This window comes from Curcuma longa, chromosome 19, assembly GCF_044706935.1.
Source record: "Curcuma longa cultivar G26 ecotype Majalengka, Jawa Barat chromosome 19, ITB_CL_G26_1.1, whole genome shotgun sequence".
In the NCBI taxonomy this organism is placed as follows: Eukaryota; Viridiplantae; Streptophyta; class Magnoliopsida; order Zingiberales; family Zingiberaceae; genus Curcuma; species Curcuma longa.
In genome coordinates this window covers 6,557,399-6,571,108 of record NC_133879.1, presented here as the reverse complement: position 1 = coordinate 6,571,108, position 13,710 = coordinate 6,557,399, and the positions used below count along the sequence as shown (strand labels likewise).

The 13,710-nt window shown below is 34.4% G+C and overlaps 1 protein-coding gene across 3 annotated transcripts in view; it reads left to right on the top strand.

The window, feature by feature from the left end:
• The window catches only part of LOC141812506 (uncharacterized), a 68,435-nt gene extending 55,001 nt beyond the window's left edge, over positions 1–13,434 (top strand). For all 3 annotated transcript variants that reach the window (XM_074700495.1, XM_074700494.1, XM_074700496.1), the window contains 7 exons: positions 2,691–2,807; positions 2,898–3,019; positions 3,177–3,936; positions 4,093–4,347; positions 4,418–4,600; positions 11,479–11,817; positions 12,398–13,434. In XM_074700495.1, the coding sequence (XP_074556596.1) occupies positions 2,691–2,807; positions 2,898–3,019; positions 3,177–3,936; positions 4,093–4,347; positions 4,418–4,600; positions 11,479–11,817; positions 12,398–13,000 (2,379 nt within the window). In that variant the 3' untranslated portion in view covers positions 13,001–13,434. The remainder of the gene's footprint in view (positions 1–2,690; positions 2,808–2,897; positions 3,020–3,176; positions 3,937–4,092; positions 4,348–4,417; positions 4,601–11,478; positions 11,818–12,397) is intronic.
• The last annotated feature ends 276 nt before the right edge of the window (positions 13,435–13,710 follow it).

Here is a 13,710-nt window from a genome sequence, read left to right as displayed (position 1 = left end):
TTACGATGAATTCATGTTAGTGGCACCAAAAAGTCCATAGTTGATTTTGGGTTGAACACATGGAGTGTGTATTTCTAAGACTGGTTTGTTGTCATTCAAAATTATTACATTTTAGATGATCTATCTTACCTATAGACAAGCCCTAGGTGGCTGTTTCTTTTAGACCTAGGACTGAAAATGGATGGTTAGAGATGCACACAAAGTTCTACCATGTCTGGTTTCATGGTTTGTTCTCTCAGGCAGTAATTTGTCATGCAAATAGACTTTAAACAGTCCTGCAGAACATGTCTTCACCATCTGATATTTTTATTTAATTTTCTTTTATTGCATAGTTAACTTCATTCTTCTGAAGATTTGTTCAGAGAATAGATATATGTGGGTATTAGAGTTAATAGTTAGGCTATTATGTTATGAGGTGTTAAGTCAAGAGTTGTAGGTAGATATGGGTGGTGGTTCTATTTTTCTCATAATTCAATATAATTATAACACTCTCAACTTCGTGTGCGAGCAGGTTCTCAATTTAGTGTTCTGTTTCTTCAATCCTCTTTCAGGGAGATTGTTGGTTTAGTGTGATGGCATGACCTCAGCTCTCCCTCTATTCGCACCCCCTTCTCCAGGGTTCTCATTTAATGTGGAAGCGTATTGGTCATTAATGTGACCTCCCTCCATTCCCACTCTTCTTCCGCGCATGCTCTTTTCCCTTCCTCTCACAACAGTGTTTTCTCCCAATTGATAGAGATTTTAATGGGTAGTAAGAAGCATAATTTCTATATCGATTTCACAAATAATTTTTTAGCATTTCTATTTCTAACATGACAATCAATTTTTGGCATTCTCTCTATTGTTCCTGCTTCCATCCCTCTATCCAAAGCCCTAGCATTTGTTCATGATATCAGTAACTATTTTCACTGCCCTTGCTCTCTCTATCTCTCTCTCTCGTCTACTTTCTGTGCCCTTGCTCTTTCTTCCTTCAATGTGGCACCTTCCCTGTCTCCATGGTTTCCACTATAGAAAGCAAGTGGCTTGACCTTGACTTCTCTTGCAGCATCCTCAAGACTTAGTCATTGTCATCAACGAGTTCTTTCTTTCCCCCTAGAAGGATAATGCCTATAGACTACATAAGAAAGATCAGGCCAAGGCGTTGCCTCAAATTCCTCATCTCTCCTATCCCTCCAAAATAGGGGCATTATCATAAGCCACACACAATGATCCCATCACACGTCGACTTCTATCAATGGCATTTTCAATTCCTCATCTTTGCATCATTATGATCTGTTGCTAGATTCTTTGTTTCTTTGTCAATTAGCATTTCTGATCAGTCTTGCACATATTGCACTCATGATTTAGATGAAACATCATTATGATCTGTTGCTAGATTCTTTGTTTCTTTGTCAATTATCATTTCTCATCAGTCTTGTACATATTGTACTCATGATTTAGATGAAATTCTTTATTTCATTTTCAGTTTTCATCTCTCATAGCCCTTTCTTATATTGTATTCATGATTTAAGATGAAATTAGTTAGTCTATCTCTTTAGACATCTCTCTTTTCTTATAGTTGATGTTAGACTTTTGAATATCTCTCTTGATTTCCTACTCTCTTGGATTAAAATGATTAGTAACTCAGTCTTTCCGAAGTGAAGAATTATGGAAGAGAGAAAAAATAGCAATTCTCCTTGAATCATGAATGACTAAGTACACATAAATATAGTAGAGGAATGCCTACAATATCAACAATAAGGGTGTATAAAATCATTAATTTCTCCTCTATTAAAGATTAAAAAGATAAGAAACTACGAATTTGATAGAATATTCTAGTCTCATGGAACATATTATAGTTTTGTAGAATATTCTAAATTTGTTTACTAAAATGTGCTTTGAAATCTCATACCGTGTCGGGTGAAATGATTGAAATGTATCATTCTAAACAATTACCAAAATGGCCTACTCAACATCTGTTGATATGCATACATACTTTAACACTACTTGGCATGTTAAAACAAAGGTCAAGATAAACTGAGATAATGCTGTTATTTTCTTTAGTTTGTCTCTGTATAAAATAATGTTAAAATCATAGCATTTTCTTTAGTTTGTCTGTCCTCCATCAAAACCTTTAATATCTTGCATGTCTTGAGGTGAATTAAGGAAAGAGATTACTCCAACTCTTGTGATTGCATTGTCTCAGTTGAATCTTTTTCAACGATTGTTACCAACATCAGCCTCAAACATGCTTTCTCAGGCATGCTTATTAAAAGACTAGTTGATATACGACAGCTTCTCTGATTCCTCCATTTTTCTTTCTCCTAGTGAATCTCTGCCAGTATTTTGATGCAGGTAGTTGACTCAGTGGAACCATTATATAATTGATTGTTACAACATAATTCCTCTATATTATCTTTGTATATCACTCTATCATTCATTTGTTTACTTGATGTAATTTGTGTCATGGTTTTATCTTCTAAATGTCAATCTGATCATGTTAACAAAACCATAAACTTGCTACCTTTGTATTCTCCTATGCTTGTTTACGATTATGATAAGTTGTATAAGCCATATATGAGATTATTTAAAGCATTGATACGTATTTCAGTCAAACATTCATTGGACTTGATGTAGCTTCTATTTAAGCTACCCATAAGTGGAAGAAATTCTGTCATGTCATGACTACCACATACAAGTTTATATTTCAGGCTGAAGCCATGGTTTCAGAGTGGAAGGAGTTCCTTTGGGATGTCCCGGAGGAGAGAGCTGCTTTATGGAACCATTGTCAGACACTTTTTATGAGACATTCGTTTCCGCCATTGCAGGTTGGCTGCTTGTTGATTTATAAGCATGCCCAAGAAAAGACAACCATTTTGTGCTAATCGATAGTAAAAATTGGTTGTGATTTCTTTCAGGCAGGATCATTTTTCCTCAAACATGCAGAAGCCATTGAGAAAGATATTCCATCAAGGGAACTACACGAGATTCTTCTTCTTGCTCTACAGTGGTTAAGTGGAACAATAACTCAGTCTCCTCCGTAAGTTATCATATTGGTACTTGAATTTTGGTAATTTTAGTACATCTCTTTTGATCTTTGTTAAGGTTTCCTCCGTAAGTTATTGTATTTGTATTTGATTTTGGTAATTTTAGTACATCTGTTTTGATCTTTGTTAAGGTTTTTTATTATGATACAGGGTTTATCCTTTGGATATTCTGAGGGAGATTGAAACTAGAGTGTGGCTCCTAGCAGTAGAATCAGAATCTCAGTTTAAGGCCGAACGTGCCTATACATCACTCAGCTCTGTTCAGAATTTAGTGGGTGGAAATTCTTCCAGTGTTATAGAACAGACTGCAAATATCATTACAAAAATGGATAATCATATAAATGCAATGTCCATGAAAGCTAGTGAGAGAAATGGTACAAGGGAATACAATTTCCCACATAATCGGCATTCACAAACTTTGGAATCTAGCAGCACAGCCACTGCAGTAAGCACTGCAAGGACAAAGAGAAGGACAAAAACTAATCCAATACAAAGACGTTTTGTTTTAGACACTTTGGAAAGCAACATTGATTGTGATGATTATACTGATTCTCATCTTAAGCATACTGGTGAAATATCTAAAACTATGCTATCACAAGAAGAAAGTTTGAGTATAGAATCATCGGTCTCTGCATGGGAGAAAAGAGTACAACCTGCAGAAATGGAGAAGGCTGTCCTTTCCTTGTTGGAGTTTGGTCAAATTATGGCTGCTAAACAGCTTCAGAAGAAACTGTCTCCAACACACATGCCAGCTGAAATTTCCCTTGTTGATGCTGCTTTAAAGCTTGCAGCCTTATCATCTACAAATAGCAATGACGATCTTAGTTTATCTCTTCTTGATCCTGAGGTCCTTGAAGTTATTAGATCTGCTGGTGTAACAATTAAGGGTCACATGATTGAACTATCACAGGTGAGGATTAATGCCGAATGATGAATTAGTGTAACAAATTTGTCTTTGGTTAGTCCGTATAGGTGTTGCTGTCTAAAAAGAACTCTATAATTATTTTTTTCTTAGTGACCAGAAATGCATTAGGCACTTTTTAATCATTCTGATTTCTTCCTACAGGCTTTGGAGTTCTTAGCTACCAAGTGCTGTGAAGGGTCTGGGCGTGGGTTGTGTAGAAGAATAATTGCTGTTGTCAAAGCTGCAAAAATACTTGGCCTCCCATTTTCTGAGGCAATTGAGAAAAAACCTACAGATTTGCTGCAATTGCTTTCTCTTAAAGCCCAAGATTCTCTAGATGAAGCCAAACTCTTGGTACAGACCCACACAATTCCGGCCCCAATCATTGCAAGGATTCTTGCTGAATCTTTTCTGAAGGTATGCTATCCTAACAGATGGCCTTGATTCTATACCGATTGATCTTCCTTCTGATAATTTTTCTGCACAGGGACTGTTGGCTGCACATCGTGGTGGATACATGGATTCTCAAAAGGAAGAGGGCCCTGAACCTCTTTTGTGGAGATTCACTGATTTTTTGAAGTGGGCACAACTTTGTCCTTCTGAACAAGAAATTGGTCATTCACTCATGCGCTTAGTAATGACAGGACAAGAAATACCACATGCTTGTGAGGTATTGGATTTCTTGGCTTGATGCAAATTATGGATTGAACAATTGTTCTTGCAGCAATCTTCTTAGCTTACTATATGATACAAAGCTTTAGTTGCTATAGTTCAAAATGAAAAATAACCATTGTACTTTATTTAGTAGAGCCTTCTCTGTTAAAATGAAGTTAACATCTCAAGAATTGAATTTGCTAAATTTGTCTACCAACATATAATAAACTAGTCTAACATTTTAGGATGTAGGTATCTATCATAACTTCCAAAAATAAACAAATCAAGAAGCTCAAGGCTTAATAAAGTTATTAGCTGGTTGCTATTCAGTATGTGTGAAAGTTGCTTCTGTACAGGCATGATGATGCCTAGAATCAAAATCTTCTTGGGAAGAATTTCATCATGTTATTTTTGGAGAAATTATAAGGTTCCTTGTCCCTTTTGGTTGTCCTTTTTTGACCAAGTATGGAAGTTGCTCTTCATGAGATGCATAGGCATCATTCACAATCTTCTTGGATAGAATTATATCCAGTTAGATTTGGGAAAATTATAACATTCATCGTCCCCCTTGGTAGGGCTTTTTACCATAGTTGTCAAGATTGATCAATAACAATGATGACTCAAGTTGGATCAATATCAGCAATTGTTCATCCTATTGTTTTTCAGAAATCAATTATCCCACAAAGAACATTTGGTTGCCTAAGCACTAGTCATGTTTGTAATCCTCCAAGTTACCAACAAATTCACCATGCCATTTAATCCCTCACTTAATCTATTATATAAAGAATATACATCATGTGGGAATTTGACCATGAATTAATTGATTCTTTATAACTTATTACCAAAGTTTAAAATTTTGACCCGTGCTGAGGTTCTGGTCCCGGATCGGAACGATACAGTTTCGGTATCGTATCGTGCCGTGCCGATATAGTTTCGTTATTTTTTAAATTTTACATATAAATATATATTAATTTTATTAATATTTGATTATTAAATATGTTTTATATGTTGAAATGTTGAATTTATATTTTCAATATTTTCTCATAAGATAATGCTTATTAAATTGTTAAAAAATTTATTTTTAAAAAAAATAATTTTTAAAATTCAAAATTAAATTTAAAACTTTAAAATCATTTGAAAGGTTAAAAATAATTATAAAATTATTTGAAATTCTTAAATTATTTTTTTTTTTTTTGTAAATGTTTAATTTTAAATTTTTTTTTTGAAATGTTTAAGAATTATATTTTCTTTAAAATTTTAGATTATTTTAAATTTATATTTAATTTTAAAATTATTTTATAAAATGTTTATTAATTTTTAAAATTATTTAAAATTTTTGAAATAATTTTTAATATTTTATAACTATTAATAATAGTTTATTTTTTAAAAAATACATATTTAAAAAATAAAAAATTAACTAAACAAAAAAAATTATGGCTATAATAGCTCGTGGAGGTGCCGCAACCCTCGTGGAGGATTTTAGGAATATATATAAAATTTTATTAAAATTTTTATATATTTTAATGGGATAATTTGATTAGAATTTTAGGAAATATATTTGATTATTTATTTAGATTAGGGGTTGATTGGATTCATTAAAAAATAATAATAAATAAATAAATATGTATTAGGGTTTAAATAAAATATATAATTATTTAGATAATTTTATTATTAAATCTTTAATTTAGTTAATCAAAGTTCCATTTTAATTAAAACAAAAACTCAATTTTCCGACACGCGCGCTACTTTGGCACGCACCGATGCGAGGTCACGCAATCCTGCGACCCCTCTAACGTGGTCGCGAGGCCACGTGGCCCCTCCGGTGCCACCGCTGGGGTTGCGCAATCCCTTTTGCGGCTGGGCCTAGTGTCGGGTCGTGCCGGTATCGGTCGGCGGACAGAACGAAATATTTCTTCCGTTTCGACCGGCTCGACACGAAATTTTAATCCCTACTTATTACCACTTGCTTTTATTTAGACATGGAGTCGAGGGGAGTGATGTATTGACTTCATAAGTAGTAAAGACATGTGGGAATTTGTCCATGAATTAATTGATTCTTTAGAACTTATTACCACTCGGACATGGAGTTGAGGGGAGTGATGTATTGACTTCACAAGTAGAAATACCGGATCATGCATATATAAAAGTACACAATATTTAAATAGATACATCAAAATATAGACATATCTGGGATGTTTCCGTTTTCAAAGCATAGTGCTTTTTCAGTGTTTGTGATTGAATTATTGCCACCACTAGCTACCATAGTCAAGCTTTTTGTGCTTTGTGATTTGAGCGTAAGCCCTCTTTTACATTCCTCCCCTCGAACTAGTGCTACCATTTCATTAAAGCATCGAATTTCCTACTCACCGAGAACCCAAAATCTAGATTAAGTCCTACAATAAAATTGTAAATCGTATCTTGCTCAATGAAGTCCTATATAACAGCAACATCTTCAGAACATTTGGTTTTATCACCCTATAATGATCAAATGCTTTCAGTAAACTTTTCAATTGCTTGACATATTTAATAGCTGCTGTACTACTTTGGTTTAGCAACCATTGTTTTTACCTTCACCTCATGTACTTGAGTTGCATCTATTTTGAATAAGTTTGTTGGATTGCATCCCAAATTTCCTTAACACTATTCAATAACATACACATATCGCTAATCTTAGGAACCATTAAATTCCACAACCACACCATAATTATTGAATCTTCTTCATCCCATATTTCAAACTTAAGATCTCCAAGTCTTGGCTCTGTAAGATGATTTAGCTTTTCCTTTCCTTTAAGCATGGTATGAATAAGCTAGGACCACTTGAGATAGTTTTTCCATTCAATTTATAGACCTCCTAGATATTTTGCAATTTCTTAGATTGTTGAGATTGAATGACCTTCTCTGATTGTGCTATAGCATTTGTTTCTACAACTTGCTAAAATTTTTGTAAGTCGAAACTTGTAGAAAAATAAAAAAAATTGCAATAAAGGCTAAGCGACAGAGATAAACAGGAATGGAATCCAACTATGAAGATCGATAAAGGGAACATGAAAAATATCCTCTTTTGTCTTTAGAAGGAAGAAGGAAACCTCAAATCGCTCTGAAACTATATCGGAAATTGAAAACCAATATATGAGATCTTAACCTCTTTTTATACTATATGATATACATCCAAGTGCTTTGGTTAAACATCTTTAGTGGCCTACCAAAGCATCAAAATCAAAGATATAAGACACAAACACTCTTATAGATTAAATATTGTTCATATGTCATAATTTTTATCATTTTTGATGATCCTAGTGTTTTGGTCAAACCACCTCAACGTTTAAAAAAGATCAAAGTTGAAGTTACAAAGCATTAAAATATCCATGTCACTCGTAGTAATTAATTGAAGGTCATATAATACAATTTATATCTAATTATGAATCATCAAGGTGCTTTGGGCATATAACTTCGATGGCCTTCCAAGGGGCCAAAATCAAAGTTACAATTCTTCATACAACTTTTTTAATAAAAACTATTCTTCATACAACTTTTTTAAACAAAACTATTCTTCATACAACTTTTTTAATAAAATCAAAGTTACAATTCTTCATACAACTTTTTTAATAAAAACAATTCTTCATACAACTTTTTTAAACAAAACTATTCTTCATACAACTTTTTTAATAAAAAATTTAATTATCCCAATGAAAACTCAACAAACTTTTCTTTAAAAAAACTAACCATACTTTTATAAAAATTAGTTACAATATCATACCCCATAATTTACAGAATCATGATCCTATGATCTAATCTTTAGGGATATTTAGTTACAAAATCATGCATTCCCACATTTATATTTGGCCAAATCAATAGTGCAAATGAATGAGACAGGTATGGCCATCATTGTCATGTGAATTTATTTGTGCCTCCTATTGTTTATTTTGAAAGTGTTAACATGGATTGAAATCTCAAGCCGTATCGCGCAATACCGGCGAAAAATTTTATTCCACCGACAGACTGGCACTAGCACGTTCCGGCTGGGAGACGTCCCCGGAGGCGTTGCCCGGGCTCAGCGACTACTCCAGAGGCATTGCGCGGCCCCAGCGACGCCACCAGAGGCTTCACGCAGGTCTGGCGACGCCACCCAAGGCATCGTGCGGGCCTGGCAATGCCTCTGCACATGGGCCGCACTCGCCCTCGGTCACGTGCGTGGCCAGTCGTGGTTCCTTTTGTTTTTGTTTTGTTTTTTAACTTAGATTTAATAAGATTTTATTAATCAATTCTTAGCTATAGTTGGGGATAATTTAAATAAACTTTATTAAAACTCGTAAATTATCTTTTTATTTTTTATTTTTAAATATTTAGATTAAATTTTTTATTTTAATTAATATATTTTATGTTTTAAAAATATCAAAACTATACCAACACGGTATGATACGGTACTCAAACTGTATTGTTTCGATCCGAGATCGAAACCTCGGCACGGCTCAATATTTTAAACCTTGAGTGTTACGCCTTGTAACTTTGATTTTAGCCCCTTGGAAGGCCATCGAAGTTATATGCCCAAAGCACCTTGATGATTCAAAATTAGATATAAATTGTATTATATGACCTTCAATTAATTACTACAAGTGACATGGATGTTTTAATGCTTTGTATCTTCAATTTTGATCTTTTTTAAACGTTAAGGTGGTTTGACCAAAACACTAGGATCATAAAAAATGATAAAAATTATGACATATGAACAATATTTAATCTATAAGAGTGTTTGTGTCTTATATCTTTGATTTTGATGCTTTGGTAGGCCACTAAAGATGCTTAGCCAGAGCACTTTGATATCATATAGTATTTCATTCCTTGGAGTCACACGGATATGTATATGCCTCCTAATGTTGACTTTGAATGCATTGTGTCTTATAATTTTGATTTTGGGATTTGAAAAGGCTATTAAGGTAATTTTTCAAAATTACCTAGCCTTAAAAGGGTCAAAATTATGTCATGGTCATTTGTTAGTCCCTACGCATGATACCATGTAATTTTAGTTTTGAATATTTTTTGAATATAAAGTTGTGGCCAAAACACCTTAATTGCCGAAAAAGCTTAAAATTATGTCATATGGATATTATTTAATCTACATGAGTCATATGTTCGTGTGTTTGGGCCCTTTATCTCTGATTTTGACCTCTTGGAAGGTCAGCAAAGTGTTTTGGCTAAAACATGTTGATGGCTTAAAACAAGTAAAAATTATCGTATAACCCATTATCATTCCTAAGAGTTACATGTATGTGTTTGTGTCCCCAAGTCAATTTGATTTTATTGTGCACTTTTCATTGAAGGCATCATCAAGGTGTTTTGGTCAAAACACCTTGATAGCCAAAAGAGTCAACTCATGTTATATGGTCATCAATTAATCCTAAGGATAGAGGTATATATGTTTTGTTTCTTGTAATTTTGATTTTGACCTCTTTGATCAAGGTGTTTTGGTAAAACACTTCAATTGCCGAAAAGGAGTTAAAATCATGTCAAATAAATATTATCTATATTAGTCACATGTTCAATTGCTTGTGCCCCATATCTTTTTGATTTTTACCTCTTGAAAGGCCTTTGGTCCCTAAGAGTTACATAATGTGTTTATGCCCCCTAATCCTAATTTTGAATGTGTTGTGCCCTGAAAATTTGATTGGGAAAATCATCTTGATGACAGCAGAAGTGGTTTAAATCATGCCATATAGCCACCAATTAATCCCTAAGAGTGACATGAATGTTCTTGTTGGTTGCAACTTTAATTTTGATCCTTTTTTGAATGTTAAAGTGTGTTACCAAAACACCTTGATGGTAAAAAAGAGGTCAAAAGAAAACCCATTAGAAATTAGATCCAACTTATTTAAAGTAAACCTAACCCATTCGAGCATTAATTAGGTCCAATGGATTAAAATTAAACTCAAACTATTATAAAAGAAGAAAGAAAAAATGAACTTTTTGTTAGAAGTAGAAAGGTCAGAGAAGGTCAGATCAGAAGCAGAAATGCCATAGAAGAAGAATCTTGATTGGCAGAAAGTAAATATCCATGTTGTTGCAGCCAAGATGGATGTGTACTATGCAGATTAGGTTAAATGTATGAGGCAGATAAGGCGGACTTAGTGATAAATGTGTGAGGCAGACAAGGTGGACTTAGTGAAACATATTGAGCCTTGCTATTTCTTATCAGAAATATGAATGCTTACATGCCTAACAAATCTCATTTTAGAGAAATTTTAGACAAGCATATCATCAAAGCAATGGAGTATTATCCTTTTATTGGTGCTTGGTGCAAGTAACTTTTTACTCAAATAGATTAAGATTTTCAACACTTTGAATGTTTCTTCTGCTGGATGTTTATATCTTCATTAACTAAAATCTTGTGGATAACATTGAACTTATCTAATGGTAGCAAGTTCAGAATTTTCTTTTTCAAATATGATATTCTGAAACAATTAGTATACTAATAAAATCCATCTTGTTAGAAACTACTATTTCAGATCTTCATTTTCTGCAATAGATCTGACTAGTATTATCCAGCAATTCAATTAGGAGTACTGATTTTTTTTTTTTTTTTTTGCTTTGTATTTCACTTAGCATTTCAAGTAAGGTGTTTCTAAAACATAGCAGGATGGGCAAGGGCATTCATCAGCTTTTATTTCCTGCATACATATATCTGATAATTCTAATATAAATATATTGCATGCATATCTTCATATACTGAATTATCTTAACAAGAACAAAACAGTTGTATGCATTTCTGGTCTATTCTAACTATCTATTTATATATAAAGAGAGAGATAGACGGCTCCTGTTAATCCATATTTTGGAGCTAAATGTAATTTCTCTTCTGGTTCCAGTGTTCTCTCACAACAAAAATAATCTTTTCCACAGGTTGAACTCCTTATACTAGCACACCACTTCTACAAGTCTTCTGCCTGCCTTGATGGAGTCGATGTTCTTGTGACCCTTGCTGCCAACAGAATTGAATCATATGTGTTGGAGGGTGATTTTACTTGTTTGGCTCGCCTGGTTACCGGAGTCAGTAACTTCCATGCCTTGAATTTTATTTTAAATATCCTTATAGAAAATGGTCAGCTTGCACTGCTTCTTCAAAAGTACTCAGCTACGGAGATGGCCACCGGCACAGCCGCTACTGTCAGAGGATTCAGAATGGCTGTTCTAACATCATTAAAGCTATTTAATCCTCATGATTTCGATGCGCTTGCCATGGTTAGAAATTCTTCTTTTTTCTATTAGTTAATTTATGTCAGTGAAAATGTTAGATATGTCTTCTTTATCCCTGTTCAGATTTATTCCCAATGCCTGTTGGCTTTGTAATCTTTTGCATGGGTTTAGCTAACATATCAATATCACGTGGAGATCAAGACATGGATGGAATGAGCAATTCTTGTCATGTTTGCTTGTTGTCTGATATGGAGCTTGATACAGGCTATCCATACAGATGATACAAATTTCAATACAGGGGTGGAAAAGTCTGATAGATTCAAATGGATGCAATAGAGAACCATTACTATGATTATAACATGGTGCCTAATCTCACATTTTCAAGTTCAAATAATAATTTTCATTGAAGTTGTAACATTATAACACAAAAATTCACAAATATTTATTTTAGACCTACACTAAGGAAAATGAAGAGGTCATCCTTCATTAAAGCTAGAAAGCAAAAAACAAACATAAATGTATTAGCAAAAGTTATAAATATTGACTTAAGCTAGCATTCTCTCCGTTTGTAATTTCTTGACGTCATAATATGCTTATGTGATCCACTCCCTAAAACCCTATACAGGTCTACAACCAGTTTGACATGAAGCATGAGACAGCTTCACTCCTTGAGTCTAGATCCTTGCAGTATATGAAGCAGTGGCTTGGTTGTCGCGACAAGGATCGTCAAACTGAGGATCTTCTTGAGGCTATGCGCTATTATGTTGAGGCTGCTGAAGTCCTTGCCACTATTGATGCAGGGCAGAAGACTCATAATGCTTGTGCCCAAGCATCTCTCCTTTCCCTCCAGATCCGGATCCCTGACATACAATGGATTGATCTCCCAGAAACGAGAGCTCGTAGGACACTTGTGGAGCAGTCTCGTTTTCAGGAAGCCCTTATTGTGGCAGAAGCATACAAGCTAAACCAGCCAGGCGAGTGGGCTCCTGTATTATGGAATCAAATGTTCAAACCAGACTTAGTTGAGCAGTTTGTGGCAGAGTTTGTTGCTGTACTTCCTTTGCAACCATCAATGCTACTAGAGCTGGCAAGGTACCACCGGAATGAGGTTGCAGCTAGAGGGGATCAATCTCACTTTTCAGTGTGGCTCTCTCCTGGAGGGCTGCCTGCTGAGTGGATTAAGCATTTAGGCAGGTCTTTCAGGATCTTGCTCAAGAGGACGAGATGAGGAAGCCACACATTATGATCGTAGCACCCAAGACAAGATACTTTAAGATCTACAGAGACAAGTCACAGAATTATTCCAGCGTCTAGCGGCATAAGATTTTGAAGATCGTGAGGTACATGGTCAACATCGTGATAAGCAGGTTCTGGTTGAGGAAGTCTCACACTGTAACCATAGTGCCCAAAATCTTAAAGGTCGTAAGTTTTTTTTCTTTCTATTTGGATAAAATTTTTCTTAAGAAAGATATAGATGACAAGATTGAAATAGTCGGTGATCCAATTTATGACGAAGATGAGACTGAGTCAACTGGCGAGCCAGTATATGATGAGGTATATTTTATGGTGATGATTGTGAAATTCTAGATGGTAGGTTATCTAAGAATGCAGTGTATGTTCCATTCGAAGTACAATAATCATTCAAAGATTTGACTGAGTTAATATTAGAGGATCTTCCTTCTATTTTACCACTTACACGATGACTTTTGATTCATTAACACTTAAAGATTTTTTATTTTGAAGACATTATCCTGAACTCGAGGATAAATTTTTTTCAACATTGATGTAAGACATGGTGATAGAGATCTAAGACCATTGCATAGAGCAGCAAAAGTATTAATAAATATACAAATGGAGAATGATGAGTTTCCCCATCAAAGCGAAGCACACAACAACTTCTTCCACTCCGATACGTACCCTTTGCTGAACTCGAGCGAT